The sequence below is a fragment of the Gallus gallus genome, chromosome 5, assembly GCF_016699485.2.
Source record: "Gallus gallus isolate bGalGal1 chromosome 5, bGalGal1.mat.broiler.GRCg7b, whole genome shotgun sequence".
In the NCBI taxonomy this organism is placed as follows: domain Eukaryota; kingdom Metazoa; phylum Chordata; class Aves; order Galliformes; family Phasianidae; genus Gallus; species Gallus gallus.
Window position 1 is genome coordinate 45,508,194 of NC_052536.1, and position 19,972 is coordinate 45,528,165.

Here is a 19,972-nt window from a genome sequence, read left to right on the forward strand (position 1 = left end):
AAAAGCAGTGAAAATGTGAACCACCCCCCAGAACAATTTAAAAGTCTTTAAAAAGAAATATGTACGTGTTTATTTACTGCATTATAACTGCAACATCAAATATGTATTTTTTTCATTACAGAAAAGGGTACATGCAATGAAATACTCTGACTTTATAACTTGAGGCAACACAGTTCATTGGTAAGAGTGGAGCATCAGCACAGTCACATGGCTGGGGCTCAGGGTTAGGAACTTCCAGTCTCTTTATCCTGCTTGCCAACAGCAAAGCCACATCATATTTCATTTGTCATTACAGGATAAACTTTCAGAATAATGTGGCCTGATCACAGAACGACCCAGCTGCCCTTTACTCCTGGAAAAGTCATACGGAATCAGATTCTTTGACTTGAGAAAATACTCTTTTGGCAATGCTGATGAACAAGCAGTAGATTTGCGGGCAGACAGCAGAACTCCTGCCATGTTCCACCACGTTCACAGAACACACTGTGGGTCTCCACTACACAGGTGCCTCGCTGCTGGTCTGAAGAATGAAATCAGGCCATTTCCACAAGATTGCACTGCAGATATCTATGGCATTGGGTGCATAATCCACTATTTCAGCTGCAGAAGGAGCAGGTTTACAGTGCAGAAGGGAATGAAAATGCTATCCTGAGGCACTGAGAACACAACCTCTTCCCCAGCTAAAAGGTCTCATTCTTTATTATAAAAGGGCCCGAGTCTGGCACTGCTATTCATCTATCAGAGGCTCTTATTTGTAATCTGTCCTGTGAAACTTCACGGGACTGTTTGTGAAATAAGTTCCTAAACAGTGCGAATAAATTCCAGAATCAGGCCCCGAGCTGGCACCATTTCCAGCATAAACTCTCTTGACTTTCAGTCAAGACTTTTTAGTAAGTGCTACATAACACAGCCCAGACTTGCAAAAAAACGACCTGATTTCTTTCCGCACATCTTGTGTGAAATAACACTAAGGACAACTTAGCTTCGGCAATTTAAATGAAAAATAAAGTCAGCCTTTCTATGCAGTTCTATTTTTACATGATTTCATAGAGACATTATACAGAAGCTTACAGCTCCTTCAGATAATTCTAGCAAATAGGAGGACATATACAAGAACAAAGATCTTCAAAACTACATGGAAATCTGTAGAATAAAATATATATTTATATATATTATTTTCCAACAGGCAATAGGCAATTTAGAAAAATATGAGTGTTACAGTCTTTCTGAATCAATAGTCATACAAAGAAAGGTTTTAAAAAATAAGTTTAGCTTTTCAAAAAGCCACTTTTATAAGAAAATAGACTGGTCCACATTTCCCTGAATAAGCCGGAAAGGTTAAGGAAAGGTCTGGGCAAGACAAGGAGTCTGCCTTGGACTTGATATCAGCTGTGATAACATGCACATGTACAGAGGCAGCTGCTTGGCTCTGCTATTGTTTACCTTAGGAACGAGCCTAATTTATCACAAATGTATTTTAAAATCATAAATAACATGACAAAAGTGGCACTGGTCCCTGCAACGCAAATAATTATTCATACAAGCAAAAAGTGACATCAATCCAGTTATTGTGACACTTGAAAAGTATTTTGTACCCAGTGGTTACATTGAACAGCACATGTATAAACACTGATTATTATTACAGACTCTGCTATCAGCTACTATACATAAACAAGAAGAGATGTTCACTCTGTAATTACTCCTAATATTTCTGTTCTACTTGAGTATTGGCATTCATGAGAAGCTGGGCTGGTGGGGGAGGCCTGAACTCAAGTCAGGATTTCAGCATGCAGAGGGCATGGGGTTCTGATCCTCCCCACTGACAGCCCTGGGTCTGCAGAGGAGCTGTAAAGAATTTAAACTGTTCACAACGTGTGCTCTTGTTGTGAACAGCCCTGGGGTTTCTTGGGGCCCAGAAGCAGGTGATCTAACATGGGGCACACTGGTGGAATTGAGATCCATATCAGTAAACCTCTAATTCTGGAGTGTTCTCATTTTCATTCCATGCCACTTATAGCAGAATACCTTGATATTCGCTGACTTTCATATTAAAAGTAGAGAGTGGTTTGATTATAGAAAACTTCACCCCATTTTATTAATAACTTTTAAATGCATTAATGAGAGGCTCTTATTAATTTTGTACAAAACAAGAATAGATTCCTTCTTTCTCTGTGAACCATATGGGATATCTATGCACCCTAGAAGGGAGTCTTAGCACATTTCTTTAAATTTTCTTCTAGCTTAAAACTAAACAAAAGCACAAAAACGGGTGGAAGTAAGATTGATGGCGTGCTGGTGAGGTGACCCAAGGTTGTTTATAATCCAGCCTTGTTCATTAAATTGGGCCCAAGACAGCCAGCTGCTTTGAGAGGTGAGGACAAGTCCTCTGCAGAAGCACTGCACGTCAGTTATATTGGTAGCAAAAAATAATGCAATTTCTGGGTCTCCTACTACATTTAACATCAGTGCAGCGTTACGTATTACAACAGACAATGACAGAAGAACGCAACACCAGTGATATTGCTCATAAAACTGTTTCACAGTGGTCCAGCACACTGCAAGAGATGAGAAGAAGGTAAGAGGGCAGCCTGGAGGCTGGGCAGGCGGAGGACACTCTCCTGGAATCACTAATAGACTGGGTTAGCAAAAATTAGAAGGAAAAAATGGAAATAATGACAGTGATCAAAAGCAATGCATTCACTGAGACAAAACCAGTCAGGGTTTCAAAGAAGCGTTGCCAACTTCCAGTCAATCAGGTGTACAGAGCAGAAGCTGCTGTTTGAGAATGGACACACACTGTAAACCTGCAGCACCCAAACACCCTCAGAAACGGCCAGTGCTCAGCCTGTGCCTCCCAGGTTAAACTCTTACAGGGTCTGATCTGGGAAGGTAATGGGAAATAATCTTGGATGCATTTCACTTCAGAGGCCGAAGCTCTGACTCAAAGCTTATTAAAGCTCATTAAAGCTCATTAAGCACATACCTCTAAACATTCTTAGCTTCCTTTTAAGACATAATTTCTTCTAAAAGCTGCACTTGAAAGTTACATTGAAGTGGAATGTCATCTTTCTTTGAGATAGAACAATAATTACACACTCCATTACATGTACATAGGTCACTCTGAAAGTAATGCCTCCTATTTCTTTCCATGGAAACTATCACAGTTGCAAAAAGCACAATCACAGTATTTGATGAAGCAGATTTTCAGCTACAAAACCTTATTTTTCAACGTAGTCACTACCATTAGCTCTGTATTTTTGCCAGCAATGATTAAGAGCCTGTGTGCCACGCTAGTAAAAATCTACACCAGTGGAGGTGACCCACTGTCGCTGACACCACTGCTGAAATGCACCACCCACTGCCTCACTGCACTCACATCCACCACTTGGTCTCCCAGGACGTCCTGCAAGCATCAGTGGATGTCAGTGGGTGCCATTTTTTCCACACAGAGGAATTCAATAACACACTTTTGTTTCATCTGTGCTTCCATGTCAGATACCAATTTGTCAGAGTGCCCCTTTTCTGTCGTCTGTCACACAGCAGCAAAATGGAACAGAATATTGTTGGAAAGGTTCAGCCACTACTGCCGTACCACCAACATGTGCCTCTGGCATCATGGGCCAACATAATAACGTAGGAGGCATTAATTTCAGAGTAGCCCTCATATATATACACACATATATATTTCTTAGCCATGGAAAGTACCATACAGAAGTATTCACGTCTGTATTGAAACCAAGCTTGTGGTGTTCCATGCTTATTATACTTGACAAGAAAAACAATTTGGTTTTGAAAGCAGGGGCATTCAGGAGCAGTAACAGCGCCAGGCCCTGGCTGAAGGCCTCATGCACAGCATGGGTGCCAGCCGGCAGGCCGCAGCCCTCCTTTGGTTTTCAGCTGCCCCAAACTCCCCTCTCTTTTTTAACATATAGCTTTTGATCAAATAAAATTGAGCTAAAATAAATAGTTTGCTAGGGAGCTTAATGAAATCACCTTGATAAAATTGACAACTTTCTTTTTCTTTTTTTTTTTTTTTCCAATGAAAAAAAAAAGAGATCTTGGCTTATGGTGATGTGTAATAGGACATTCAGACATTCCAGGCAGCTCAAGGGTACAGTGTACTGAGGACACAGTCCAGCTCAGAGGCACATGGTAGCATTTACATAGGCAGCAGCAACCAAGGGTAATAAGAGCTGAAACTGAAACTCTGTCCCTCCTTGCCAATTAATGGGCAATTTTCTGTGTGCAATAATTGGATTAGCAATCAAAACCTGCTTAGAGAGAAGAGAAAAAGCATCTAGGCAGGCTATGAACAATGCTAAGTGCAGGGCTTTCATCACCAATAATGGTTTGTTAGCACTTCTTTGGACTCTAAGCTGCAGATGTGAATACTGAGGACAGTCTGTGAGCCAACACAGAAGGCAGATGGGGGCAAGACCTGGTCAGGAGGCTCAGGACAGATGGGTGCAGGGACCAGAGCCCCTTGGATGGCTCCAAAGACTGTTCTGATACAGGTGGAAATGGGAAAAGGCAGAACATCTGCAGGAGGAACTGCAGCTAGGGAAAAAGACAGGGCTGGCCACTCTGGAACCAAACTTGGACTGGTATGTTCAGCTGGGAGAGAACACAGGAGATAGGACTGGGTGTGGGCAAGGAAAGGGATTAGCATGGATTTGTTGTGTGGGGCTCTGTTGAGAAGAGGCCACAATACAAATGCAAAGGGTAGGCGGAATCTGTCCTGTGTTTTGTAAGGGAACGGTGACAGAAATGGTCAAGTGCATGGCTGACTTTCAACATAATAAGTGGCTGAGAAGACTGGGTTCACTTTAATAAGGAAACAAAGTAGAGAAGATGTGATAAAAGAAAGAGGACAAATGGTCTGGAAAGGGTAACATTGGTCTTCCTGTTTCCTTGGATTCAACACACAGGCTCCAGAAGAGGAAAATCAAACAATTCCCACCAATGCAGTCAGTTCATTGGAATACCTTTTTCACACAGCTTGTAGGGAGGATGTAGAACTCATTGCTATGATGGCATAGAAGCCAGAAAGCCACTAGCACTTAATAAGGTACCAAATAAGCTCACCCCCCAAATCCAGAAGACTGAAGGCCACATTTAGCATTTACTTGGAAATGAATTCCTATTTCAGTTCTATAATGAACCCCTAATTCCTAAGGCTGAACAGAGACCTCTGTGATTATCTTTCTATCTACAATAGCATTTCCTGTATCTTTTCTTGGAGCAGCAGTGCCTACCACCTACAATTAATCTGTCACTGAGGTGTTTGAATTAGCAGTTTATTCTGCATTTAGTAAGAGAAAAAAAAATCCTTGAAGCTCAAATTTCAACTACAGTGAAACCGCCTACGGAAACCTCTTTCCACAGTCAGCAAGGTGAAATTGGATGATGTCAATGGCTGTGGTCAAAATCTTGTCAGGCAGGCAAGATGGCCAAAGCTTGTTCCTGTGCTGTCAGCCCTGGGTTGCTCTCGTTAGGTCAGTTGTACATGTTTGTCTCTGACATCAAGATACCACGTTGCCTTTTGATGTCTCCTGCCACTGAGATATTGTACCTTCAGTAGTGCAGTTTAATCTCCCACATAGTTTAATAGGAGGGTGGATGGCTTACTGACGCTACCAGCTAATGCCTGGCAATTCCTGAGGTAGGTTAGGTAACAGGTGTCATTCAGGCTACTGTTTGATTTGGTATATTTCTAACATTTATTCCTTTGCTTTCCATATTTACTGATAACTCTCTGGTAGACACCTTCATATTTTAAATTGTATAGATAAGAGATCATTAATTTTTTTTAAGTGCTATATTCATGCATCTTTGTTTTGTTCTATCTTTGAGCAAGTGCAAAATAAACCAGTAATTCTTAGACATACTTGTGCCAGTCAAAAAGTGACTAAAACATGCCACACAGTTACCCAACACCTATGGCTAATTTGATTTTAACCCAATATAACTCATTTATAATTATATTTAAATATGGCAAAAATAACACAATTGGTTTCTGAATGAATCATGATGTCTGTACCAACAATGTTATCTTTAGCATTTTAATAAACTGGCTTCTGAGAGCTGCCAACCACTGACAGCTGGATTAATGCAATAGATTTTTACTGGCTCAGAGCAGGTCAGTGATCTGAGAACTACTAAGAATATCTCTGATAGCCCCCAGTGATTCTGGAACAAGACGATATAGTCCATTGGTCAAACGTGTTTTCAACTGCAGATAAGCAAATGATACTATGCAATAGACAGTAAAGTCTCCAAAAGCATCTTCTACAGCCAGCTGGGTACATAATCTATGACCTGAGAGAAAACTATGACACCAAGCAAATGTTTTTTGGGCTACTTGAAGTGGTGTTTGTTGAAAGGCAAAACTATTCCTTCTGTAAACTCAGGTGGGTAATAAATTATTTTACCTGTAACCTTCAGTTATTCTAAAAAGCTCTGTTTGCTCTGGGAATCTTTGCTAACAAGGAATCTTATTTTTTTCTTGAAGAAAGAAGACAACACACTTTCTTGTCAATACAAGTTAAAGGAATTCCCATATATGAAATCTTCAAACCTACTTAGTGTTAATGAGATGTGTATGCACACACATCAAAGTAAAACATTTCCTATTCGATACTGAAGAAGAGATCAGATGGAGCAAACTCCTGAGGCCATGAAGCAGTTTAACAAAACATAACACAGACATGTTAGAGACTACCATACGCCTACTTTGTGATGGCATTTTTCTTGGAGACGTTTGTTATTTCTGAGGTCTTTGATTATCCCAGCAAAAACAGCAATGGAGAAATGGAAAATCATTGTAAAGCTCTGCCAATTATCAGCTGTTTCCATTAGGTTATTGTCTCAGTCAGGGCAAATAAGCTGGTATTTTGGTATAAATGTTTATCACTCTGGAGATTCTGTGCTAACAGGGGAATATGATGTTATTAATGCATGTGAAGAACTGAATGTGTTTTCATAAAAAGATTTTTGGAGAGTGCATATATAAATAATATTTAATACGATCTAAATTGCTAGTAGGAATTAGAGAAAGGACTATTAATAGCCAAGTGGCACAATAGCAATTTTCTACCTCACAGTATTGCAGTCATGGAAAATTCAGTTGAAAGCATCTGGCTACAAAATCAATTACAATTTATAAAGTAGGCTTGCTTTCACTCCAAAGGCTGGGTTTGAACTATGCCCTTGGGGCTGTGCAGAAGTCTTACTTTAATGCATTGGCATCAGAGTATAGGATTTTGCCTTCAACATTGAAGAGTCATTAATGTGGTCAATCAACTACCGAATCCAACAGGGCAGGCAAGAGAGCTTGGACAGAAACATGAGAAATCTGCTCTGTGAACAGGCTGGTATCTCAACATAATGTGGGCTATGTGGCCTGAGCCAGATGCACAAGCAGTTTATAAGTTTGAACATAATCTATCTTATAGGGCTTTGGTACTCTCTGGCTGGCTAGATCTGTGTTAAAGTAGTGAAAGCATTCAGGTGTGGATGCTTATCTGTTTTGTACATTCCAGATTTTGGTAAGGGATGTTTAAAGACAGTGGTCCTAGTCTGAAGCTGAGTTACAAAACATCTCAGTTACATACAGATGTCAGAGATCCATGAGCTGAGGGTTTCACAGGCACAGAAGTGAGGGTATAACCCCCAAATAACCTGTGAGCAAAGATTCAGATGTGAAGAACAGTGCTCAAGACTTTAAGGATGGATTTGGAAATAATATGAATTAGTTTGTGCTTTCAAGAATCTGAGCTTAGCTCAGTTCCTAGAAGGTGAAGTGCCTTTTGTTTTCATAGTTCCAACTAATGACTCGATTAATATTTATGCACACTTCCAGCTGTAAGTACCTTTAACTTTTCAGAAGAAATAAAAGGAATAAAAAAGAAGACAAACTTGGATTTACATCTCAAGTTTACTTTTGTGATATCTAAGATTTCTTCTTAAAAAAGCAAAGGGCCTAATTTTCATCTCACACCCACATTGGAAGGTGAGGCCAATGGCATTATAAAGAAGTGAATTTGTTCTAAGTGCTATGGAAATCAAAGTCTTGTGCTTTGAATATCCATTGCAAAGATGTAGAAAGATCCATCATTTATGTGAGATATTTAGATTACTCAAGTTAATGAGAATAGATTTACTGAGATTTAAAGAAAAATTCCAAGATTATAGACAGAGGATTTAGAGAATAAACTGAATGCAAAACCAGCAGCAACAGTGCTTTTCTCACTTAGTTTTGTGTTGGTTTTTTTTCAACTGTCACAACACTGAAACATCAAGGGTAAGATGCAGTTCTTCTGTTATGGTCTTTTCTTCAAAATACTTTTACCCAGTGGCATACTCCTGGGGTATCAAATTCATTTGTCAGCCTACAAAAGTCATCCAGATTAGAAAGGCAGAGCGAAAAGAAATCAGATGCAAGAGTTTGTGCTTTCACAGTAGAAAACGTGTGTATCTCCCTGCTGATTTTCTCTGTAGCTATACTTTTCCTCATTATTTTTAATTTATTTTTCATCACTTTTACTTTCATCGCACGGAAAGGCTCAGCAGAAAATTAAACAGAAAAGAAAAAAGAGAAGGCAATGTGGCTCTACCAGAGAACAGCGCACACATACACGGAACCACAAGAGTGCAGGTTCTGTTACTGCCCCTCTTCCCCCACACCTCTTTTGTTGGAGCGTTTAATTTGAAATGGAGATGTGGATGATGATTAGCTCCTCGCTGTGGAGCTGCGGGGTTCTTCCCCTGGGGCTGGCAGCAATTTTTAGAAAAGCATTGCGGGAATGTGCATGATTCTTGAACAGCTAATGAGGGGAGAGAAGGAGGCACGTCCTCCGCCTCCAGAAGGAACGTTTGCAAAGAAGGAATTCATTCACTCCACTCTTGATGACTTATAGCTCTTCTCCATCTGGCTTCTCCATGGAAGAAATCACAGACTCTGCCTTTCCTCTCTCTCTGCTTAGATCGGAATGCTTTTAGTTCTCACTCAGCACACAGCATTGCTCCACATCTCCCTGCTTTCAGTCCACACTCAGCATCAATCCTGCCCCCTCCTGACACTTGCACCAGGTCAGATCCTCTCACATTCCCCTTGCACTCTACCCAAATATCTTTCTTGCTATCTTTTCTCATGAGTTATATACTCATTTTCTCTCTTTGCAGAAATTCGACATTTTTATGCAACTCTAGAAAAAGCAGTGCAGTTGGAAGCATTATGGGGAAGCAGCAAGAGTGCTGATGGCAGAAGAATCTCCCCAGAACACCAAGGAAAGGCCCTTTTGATAACCCTTACTGAAGAAAAGGTATTTGATATGTGATAGTTTCAGTACTTTAGCAGGGAGAAGGAATCAAAAACATTCAGAAACTTTTCTTACTCAGAGCCTTATTATTTTTCAAGAGACTTTCGTAGGCTTTATAAATCTGTGGATTCCTCCTTCTCTGTTTTTATCTATTCTTTGCATCTGCTTTTTCTCCTTCACTCCATGCCTATGAGCTGCTTGTTGCCATGCCTTCCTGTTCTAGTCACATTTTGTTGATTTTATTCTAAAATTTTATTTTTAAGTTTAGCAAAACTTTCATGATTTTGTTAAAGAAAAATGACTTCCTTCTTTAGTCCCTCAGCTACTAAATAATTTACCTGTACAAGATTCAATATTATTTGGAAGCTTATTTGGAAAACACCAAATACCACCTGCTGGTACTGACAAGACAATCTTTTCCTACAAGAAAGCCAGAGTGGGAAAAATAACAGTTTCTTCTGTTAAATTTTTCTCTTCTTCTTCTATTTATTTTCCTCATGATTACTACTGAGGCTCAAATGCAAGGAAATTAAGATGTAGCTCTCAGAAATGATAAAAAAAATAAATCAGAAATTTAGAATTTCCTTTTCTCTCAGGAATTAATGAATCAATGAGGTAAAACACCATCAAGAATGGTTTCATCACAGTAAAGCTGAGGTTTGCTTTTACATTAAAACATTATGTTAAAATGTACATTTAAAAATTTTATAAATCAGGCATAAAGCTAGGAAAATAAATGGCAAATTGTCATCATCTCAAGAGTTTATAACGTACAGAAATCTACATTTTGATACATTAAGTTTACACCAGTTTAACAAACCATTATGTAAAAACACCCTAGGAATGAATCTTGTTTCCAGGATGGTATTATTAAAGTACTTCTGACTTTTACAGTGCTGACATTGAGGCAGGCTGTATCACACAGTTCAGGCTTTATGATCCACTCCTGAATGCCTCTGTATAAGGTAAAATAAAACAAAACAAAAGAGCAACAACAACAACAAAAAAACCTCCATTGTTTTTTGGAGACAAAATCACTGATATAATTTTGTTCAGTGCTCAGGAATTTGTTCAGAAAATTATGACCTTATTTTAATGGTTCTCTGCAGAAATGTATCATAAAAAGTCTTTTTTTTCCCCCAGCTTTCCTCCTACTATATTCTACCTCTCCTGATTCAGGTGGGTTGGAGAACACAGTAATTGGTAAAAAATGAGAACAAGAGAAGGCCCACCCCCACTCTTATTGAAGTCAGTGGAAAAATTTCCATTACCTTCTACAATACCTGCATCTGGACACGGAAAAAACAGATCAAGATTTTAAATAGAATTGTCCCATTTTTCCTCAGCTAAATGTCAGCCTCTGTAAATGGTTCAACTCTGCTTGCTCTCCTATTTGCACTCTGGTGCATGCCCAGATATTTGCATGCGTGCTGACTTCCTTGTAAATAACAGAAAGCTGATTTTAAAAATCACACAAAATAACAACAGCAAAACTATCATTCAGTGGTCCTTGCTGAAAGACAGTAGAAAGAGAAACACTGCAGGATTGCCCCCAAACAGTAGATGAGTGGATGGTGGATGTCTGTATGACCACAAATGTGCATTTATATATATATTTATATATATATATACACACTCATACACAATCTCTATATACACATTATAAATATAATAACAAAATATTGTAAAAATATTAATTTTGCTCATATGCTTGAACAATGTGGGCTATTTTTATGATACATTTTTGTGATATATCCAGTTGATAAAACAGCCTTGTTAGGAGCTCTAAAATCTACAATACTTGCAATTATTAAAAAATGAGTCTGTACTTCTGTGAGTCACCTCTTGCCATGCCAAGTAGTTAGGTTGGAGGTGGGCCATTGTATCTCAGCATCAGGTTGAAGGACCGAGCAAAGTTGTTGGCCAGCGTGCAGCTGTGCGTCTTCTCTGCCAGGGGCAGGAGGAAGGCCAGGAGCAGGAGGAACAAGAGGAGCAGTTGCAATGGCAGTGATGCCCAGCATACTCGATGTAAGAAAGAGCACATGCCTCCAGAGCGCTTCTGAAAGACACAAATCAAAGAGCAACTCAGAAGAATAAAGAATTGAGGAGGTACATTTCAAGTACATCAAATTGGCAGAACAACCCACACTGTCCAGAGCAAAACAGATCTTAGAGTCCAGCCTGGGTGCCTAGCTGCAGCTGACTGACATTGGTGACTTAGTGACTTTGTCACTATTTTAAAGAATTTACTGCTGAAAATTTTGTTCTAACAGGAAAACATTGCTGACTTTCTAAGAGAAGAAAATGATCGCCTCCAAGTCATTTCCCAGATGAGAAAGTGGAGGTTACGAATGCTTACACCAAAGCTGTCAATTGGTCTGCTCACAGTCAGCATAAGGCACAGCAGGTCAGCATCGATATCTCACGTCAGTAAAATATGGGTGCTGGTGCCTAGAAGAGGGACCTAGCCTTCTGCTCTCTGACAGCAGATGGAGCCTCATTTGCAGCACGTGCAGCTGGTTATCCTCTCTCCAGCTGCCATGTGCTCCTTGAATTCTGACTTGGGGGTATAAGAGGCTGGTGGCAAGAAAAAGGGCCTTGTACTGCAGTCTGCCTCAGTTCCTCTTACACTTTCATCACATGTGAAAGAATGAGAGATAACAATACACTAACCCTGGGAAGGACATTAACGTCACATTTATTGCTGAGTAGCCATAGAAGAGGCACACAGAATTCATGTTACTTCTCCTTATGCTTGTGCAAACTCAGAGCAGCTCTCCTAACCTCATGAATTCAATCTGGATGAGCACAACTGGGAGAGAATATATTTGGAGCTAAAAAAATTCAGGAAACATTAATTAAGAAGTGAGATTTTCACTGACAGCATTCCTGCATATTTTCTGCCAATGGACTGAACTGTTCAAGCTTCATTAAATATCAGCAATCTGTAAGGGCCTCCAGAAAAACAGGGCTCAGTAATCCATTTTTAATTTCATCAAACATGGATTTATACTCAGAACGTAGAATTAATGCTTAATGCTGCTACAGCGGTAGGTATCAACCTACATCATGAATATCCACTCAATACCCACTGAAGTGAGATCCATGTTTTCCACAGAAGGAAGTTAACTCAGATGAGCTTGGGTTGTGCTCAAGCCACAGGGGGTGTCAGTACTACAAAAAAATGAGGACTTCTGGCTGGATGTATGGTTTAACAGGCAGTGCTTTTGTCCCAGTAAATCATGAACAGCCCATGGGAAATATCAGCAGAGAAGACAAGCAGCAGAATGATGGTGAAGGGAAGTAGTTACTCTCTGTTCATTTTTGAGGGTCTCTTCTGCTTTCTAAATTTCCCTGTCTCCTGTAGCACTATATAAATGTTTACTGATTTAATTATGAAGGCAAATACATAGCTGCAGTTACAGATGTGACAGTTGTGCTGTGAAATCCTCCTCCTGCTGTAGTGGGTTTGCTTTCATTATTTCAGAGGGTTGATGAGATTTGGTTATGACATTGGACAGATGTAGAAGCAGCAGAGCAACAGCTGCTTGGTCTGTCATTTCAGCTTGCAGTATCTCAGCTGTAACGAAAGCTCATGTCCCTGGACACTGGCACTGTCAGAAGGTTATGTGTGTGTCAGGGTGCAAGAGGCACTCTGACTGTAAGGACCCTTGGGAACTTTCCTGGTTACAGCTAGCATTTACTCACCAAATCAGAGCTTCACCACCCTGGCTGCATCAGGGGAGCCAACTGTGCCTACTGTTGATTGTCACTGACAGCTTCCGTTTTCACTGACCATTACTTGTTCTTAATTCTCCATTACATCTGTGATATGCAGCAGTATGATGTACATTTATTATAGTGTGCTATCTATAAGGAAAAAGGCCTTTGTCGGGTTCCAGAAGACATGGATAGGGTTGTTTTTATTTATTAATGAGTGTAGTTCTGGTGGTGGAAGATCAGATTGGAGTTACCGCTGCAATGGGACAATTCATCCACATTCCTTCTTCTACCACTGAGATGTAATAAGGTTTAATGCTGATGTTATGAAAGGCAAGGATCCTGACTTACAACTAACTGCTCAATAGTTCATTATGGCTGAGAGTCACAAGATATTCCTTACAAACTCCAGATAGAATTAGAAGTCCATCTGTCTCAGACACTCAAGTATGACAAGGACTGCCAGACTTTGTAGCGCCACCTAAAACACGCTTTACAGCTGTACACCCTTTAGCACTGAATTTGAAAGATACCTAAATCAGCTGCAAAACCCATCTTCTTGCCTATGAGCTGGTAGGAAATAGTGGGCTTTTCCAGTTGTGCCTCATCCCTGTTTTTGTCACAACTCATGAACCAGGTGCCGTTTGGTCATTCAGGTTTGTCTTTGGTTTCCTATTATGACCACACTGCCAATGTCAAGCACATTGTTCCTACCCCAAATCAACACCAATTCAACATTACATTCAGAGTAGACCACTGACTCTAAAGTAAAGACTATTAATACACCTCTATGAAATAAGATGAGATTCAAACACTCTTCATCTAGTGCACTGTTTTTAGATCTATGGGAAGGAGCTGTAAAAGGGTACTACATTTTAAAGCTAATTCTCCAAAAAGAACGAATTGGAAATGGCCTTATCTACAAGCTATCATCTGCTCTCCTTGGAGCTTTCTGTAGGGTAAGATGTTAAGGCTAACCACAGCAGATCCTACCATTAGAACAATCCGTGGAGGAAATTTTGCTTGGAATTTCAGAGTAGGATATTCAGAATTTCAGAGAAGGATAAATACTTCATTTTTATCTGCTGCTTCTCTCCTGCTGCCTTGCTGGGGTTATAGGCATTTGTATTTGATGAACTTTTGTCTTTGCTGCCCAGCTTCTCTGTTTTGTTTGACAGCAAGGTCAGAATCTTACATTTTTTATTCCATTTGTTGCCATGGAAATGACTCTCCTATCACAACTGCAGTATTATGATATCTCTGCAGGATGGAAGATGAGGCACACAAGAGCTGTGAGAGTTTGGTGCTTTCAGCAAATTTGCAATGATAAGTCCTTATTATATGAGGGCCCCAACCTGCACACACTGAAATCCATGGGAGATTTACCAATAACTACAGTGTTTGCATCAGGATTATGCAGGGGGACAATTAAATGAAGTCTGGATAGAGAACTACTTATTCCTGGAGTTCAACTGATACCCTTACAAATGAATTCATCACTTACACGTTCAAGTTCTGGTAGCCTTGTGTACATAAGTCCTACATTAATTTTGTTGTTTTGAGCTGACTGGAACCATTGGTGACAGGGTTTTGTGTGTGCATGTGCTAGCACTGCTAGAGGTGCAACAGCTTAAGGGTAGAAAATAGGTGAGATTATACAGCTGAAAAAGCATGGATGTTTTAGGCCCTCTCATGAGTATGAACAAAGAAGCATGCCAGTTTTACTAAGACTACATCAAGATAATTTTTCTGTACTGCAAGAGAGATACTTTCAGGCTGCAGAGACCTGTGAATACAGACCAATAGGGAATTCCTGAGGCCAAGGTTAAAACCTCAGCTGTGCTGGGCTACGAGTGATCAAGGCTGTACAAGTGTACTGGGAGTCAGGACCACACTCCCAACAATTTAGCACATCATTCTGGGTTAGGAAAGGACAGTCTGACATGGTTCCACCTTTGCAAAAGACAGTTTGTACATTCCATTTCCTTGTCAGATCAAAGGTGGGAACCACAAACCTCACTACACAGTGGAATTCCCTTTTTCCAATCACTGCAGCTATTGGCACCAGTACAGCTACTACCCAGCACCCACGGTGTCTGCAGCGTGTGTCAGATCCAGGCTTCACAAAATATTCTGAAACCAGATCCTCCTCTGAGGAAAACTGGCAATGCTCCACCGAAGTCAACAGAACTTTAATTTCCACCATCTTAGAATAACAGTTGGAATACTTGGGTATTGAGCCAAAGTGTCAGAGACATTTTTGAAACACACGCAGAAAAGGAATAGGTTGATATTTAAAATGAAAATATACATTTAAAGTTCACCATCAAGGACAAATGCCTGTTCCCTACCCTTGGTCCCTCAAAGTATCAGGAGAAGCATGGATTGTCAAGAGGTAGACAGCTGTGTTTTGTGTAATGCTAAATGCACCAAATGTTACCAAATGAACTGTATTGGCTGTGAACATTCATATTTGTACTTGACTCATGCTGGGGAGTTTGAATGACAAGTACTGGTTTAGACCTAGGAGTCCTTGGTTACTTAAATCTGTTTGCAGTTAATAACTCCTTACCCAATGCACTGTGAAAATCACTTGGACAGGGAACAGCAGAAAAGCACTTTAGAACTCGCTACCTAATATTCCTGTATATTTTGTTGAAGTGCTTTGCTAAAAATCAGCGCACCCCCTGGTTTGCTGTTGACCACATTTCTGGATGTGTGAAAAACTGTTAATCTAACTATATGGGGAAGCAGAGGAGTATAGCAGCTTATATTATTCTCATTAATGGTTTTTTTGTTGTTTTTGTATGTCACCAACGTGTCTGACAGAAGTCATAGCTGTACCACTGAATCAATGATTCAGTAGAGAAAAAAGATTGCATCTGGATTAATTCATCTTATCTTAAAGTATTTCACTGACAGACTATCCCAGATAGTCTGCTGTCTGAAAACTCCTGCTCTTCTCATGCATAAGGGGAACCACTCCTTAATATTCTCAGCCTGAAGCTGCTTTCAGCTCCGAGCATGTCCTCAGTCTGATGCAGCTTGTCTATATAGTTAACACTCAGTAAATCTTTCTTCTTTGTACTTATCCAGTTTCCCCTTGAATCTATGCAAACCTCAATCTATACATAGTCCTCAATACCCTTTCCAAGGAGTTCCACAGGTCAACTACTGGTGGCATGAAGAAGAAAACTCCTTGTGCTAGCCTTGAACCTAACCTCTACTTCTTACTTTGGAAAGTCTATCCCTACCTGTACTATTCTGCATATATGCACCCATATATCCCTATAGTGCACTATTCATGATTCATGAAAACTCTCTAGTTAAATGCTTAGATGGGATGAATCCAGGCCTGTATCTCCCCAGTGAGCAAATCATAACATAATGGGCTTAGACTACAGCAAGAGAGAGGAAAAACATTTGTAAGGGACCTTGGAAGGGATCACCTACATGGGTGTGAATTTTACTACTTCATTATTCATCTGAGAATAAACAGAACTGCCAAGAAGACAGTAACAGCAGTTTACCATTCTTCTAAATAGAAGTATGCCATTGTCATGTGCCATTACCTTTTTTTCTCAGGCAGTTGCATTTATCAGTAATGTTTTGCCCCTGAGAGGCCATGGGTTTCTGCCACTTGAAATGCCACACGAAACCAATTCAGCTGCTGCTCACAAAGGCCAGACACTGACAATTGGATGAGACCAGCTCCTGTGGGAGCAGAGGCTGCTGTCACAAAACAAAGAGAGTTGGACTTTTAACTCTATGTGAGACTTCTTGGAACTCCTCAGTAGTTCTCAGGATGGAGCCATGAGCATCCCTCTCAGATGCACAACATATTGCAAATCACAGTTGGTATTTTCAAGAGTGAAGGAACTTTTTTACTTCCTGATGTCCCATTTGGAGGAGTTGGGTGCCACTGACCCCACAGAGCTGAGCAACCAGCATGCTCTGGGACAAAGCTATGGCTCATTCCCATACATCACAGCAGAAACTAAGAGTTGGATACCATTGATTAGAGGTTTTCTGGCCTCTGCAAAAGGAAAATGAGCCACTCGGTTCAGATCCATACTTGCCTAAATGCAAACACTGCACAGGTTAGGTAACCAGCAGTGAGGAATGAGTGAAGATGGCTGGGACCCCTCTGAGTCCTGCACTTATCTTTCTCCATCTAATAGAGGGCAACAAGAATCTACGTGCTGAAAGGAGGTTAACTGAGGTCTCACAAGCAATTTTAGCTCTGACATTTTCTATCTTCAGATTGCTTGACTTTGCAACCTTAATGTTCTTTTAAATTTTAAAAAGGATAAATGTATATACATAAATAAGTAAGTGTATGGGCAAATTGCAAGCTTTGTTTTCTCCCTTAGGGAGATCCTGGAGTACCTCAACACAGCCAGATGATGAACTAGAATCTCTGATGAAGGGTTGATTTAAAAGAAATGGAAAACATGGAAAAGCCAGCAGTTTGTATCTGAGGTTACAGCAGCCACATATGGCGGATATTTCAGATTTTCTGCTGCAAAGTCGCTTAAAACTAAGCACTGTGCCATATGCTACTGTGACACAAACGGATTTATAAAGGTTAGCTTCTGCGTGCATAAACAACATGACATGCTTTTAGGATAAGAGTGCCACAGGACAAGAGCTACGGCCTGATCCTTTAAAGCAGCACTCATTTCTGTAATTTTCCAGACAAGCACAAAAAGTCCCACTTTTTTCCCACCTTCAGCACACGAGCTGAAAAGGAAACTTATTTCTCTGTATCCATAAAGTGCTTGATGTGGGATAAAAGTTAGAAAGCACTGTGCAACACTGTTGAGGCAGAAGGTAGGATGGGTCACTAAAGAGATCTCAGTTCAATGTTAAAAGAATATGGAAGAGCAAACTACCAGAGGGGTAATTTTGAAGGATCTTCACATACAACAGCCATGAAGTGAGTGACATTTTCCCCCTTAAACATCACAAGTGAAGTATTCGCAAAAGTTTCAGAACAGAGTAAGAAGTTTTAAAAACAGTACTATTCAAATCTGTACACTGGAAATCCAGTCGGTATCAAAGGATAGCAGCTCTTTACTTTGGTTTCAACACCTGATAAAAATCTACTTGAGAACAATGTTATTTAAAGGATATTTAAATAAAGGCTTTTAGCTTGCTCTTGAAAATCTCAGCTAAGGTAACTACTTTTAAAATCAGCTAACTAGACACTTCAGGTACTCAATTTAAAGTTTTTATGGCAGGTTACTCCCATTTTGCTAAATAACACTGATTCTTAGTGATTGCTAACCTATATGATACATTTATTGGCAGTGAAATGTGTCTATCTGTGTCTATGTAATACTTATACACACAGTCGGAATTTTAATTTTGACACACAAAGATGTTAGAAAATGTTGAGCAGTGGTTCAATACAAGTAGTTGAATACTTAAATAATGATTTGTGTCAAACAAATCATGAAGGGAAATATGAACAAATAAAAACAGATCACTAGTTTTAAATACACTCATAAGAAATATAACGCATCCAAACATATTTTGTATTTAAAAGCAATGCTATACTACTTCATCCATAAGAGCTACTGCAAGCTAGTAAACTGGATGCCTTTAGTCAGTATGGCTGACATGTTAACAGCAGGTAAGGACAATACGTCCTGAGAAGCAAGGTATCTTCTCCATCTTGCAACAGCACTGCTTTAGAGGGAGAGCATCAGCAAAACACAGAAGTGGCAGAATCAGGTAAGAGACAAATGAAGAGTCCCTGTGTGATATAACAGCAGAATTTCAGGAAAATAAATGGGCCACGCATTTCAGCATAAATGCACCACTAACACAGGTATGTTATGCATTCTGTAACACAGCTTTCTGACTTGAAGAATTCTTGTTGCCTCTGTGCTTGGACAAAGTGGAACTGCTTTCTTCTGGCAAGCTGTGGCAACTCCTGCTCTACAGAGCTTCCTGAATGGCTGCATTAATTCGATTGACTCCAGATCAATTGTGCTTCTAAATAAGATTAAATTACATGCTCCTTCTGTCCCTGTGTTATAGGAGATTATTCTTAGCAGAATCTCAAAAGAAGCAATTAGCTGACCACTGATGTAATGAATGCTAATTATTTTGTTTGTACAAACAATAAAGCCAGAATCACTTGTATAGCAAGGGAGTGTAATTACTCCAAGCACTTGAAGAAATAAATCAAACAGTGCTACTTAGACTGTAAATAATGAGATTCTGACTTCCTATTTATGCTAAGAATACTCATGGAGTGTTTATAGTTAGCTGGGAACCAGTTTTTGAGTGTAACTTCTGTCATACTTATTACTGAGCTTTTGCTCAAGTGCATCCTTGAACGTGTTAGGTGCCCTGCAGAAATATCCATCAACATTGTCTCATCACTGGCACCTGCTAAAAATTCACTGTAGCCAGTGCAATTTCCTGCAACTGTGTTTTGTTAATCAACAAGAAGCTGCTCACTTCAGAATCATTAGCCCCATAACATTCCTAATGGTACCAGTGGCTAAAGGCACGTCCTCAGTGAAGGATGAATGATCAGAATAAAGCATATTAATATATGTGGAGTAGGCTCTATTCTGACCAACACTGGGAAATGCAGGCTATAAATGGAATAAGAACTGGATGCAATGGATTGTGACTGCCTGCAGCTGTGTTCTCCCATTTTCCAGGTTGATCTGCTGTGGCTGCAATATATTTATGACTCAAACATGAGAGAAAGCAGAGCCACTGGAGATCTCACGTTGCAGAAGCAGAGATCAGACCAAAATGCCTAAAAATTTGCCACCTCCGCAGATTCTGTGTGACCCAGAAACACGGGGGAGCTGAGAAGTTACAGGTAACCTGATCCCCAGGCAGGGATCCACAAACCTCCCACTGCATGCAAACCACTGGGTGTAGCAAGTACAGTGATGCTGCCC

General features: G+C 40.1%; 1 protein-coding gene across 18 annotated transcripts in view; it reads right to left on the reverse strand.

Moving 5' to 3' along the window:
* Positions 1-19,972, reverse strand: part of SYNE3 (spectrin repeat containing nuclear envelope family member) — an 85,293-nt gene that overhangs the window by 14,351 nt on the left and 50,970 nt on the right. For 16 of the 18 annotated variants that reach the window (XM_046942057.1, XM_046942055.1, XM_046942054.1 and 13 more), the window contains one exon: positions 47-11,379. In XM_046942057.1, coding sequence (XP_046798013.1) covers positions 11,182-11,379 — 198 coding nt within the window. In that variant the 3' untranslated portion in view covers positions 47-11,181. Of the gene's footprint in view, positions 1-46; positions 11,380-19,972 lie in introns of those variants that run through there. The other 2 variants (XM_046942045.1, XM_040702139.2) reach the window with 1 other exon arrangement.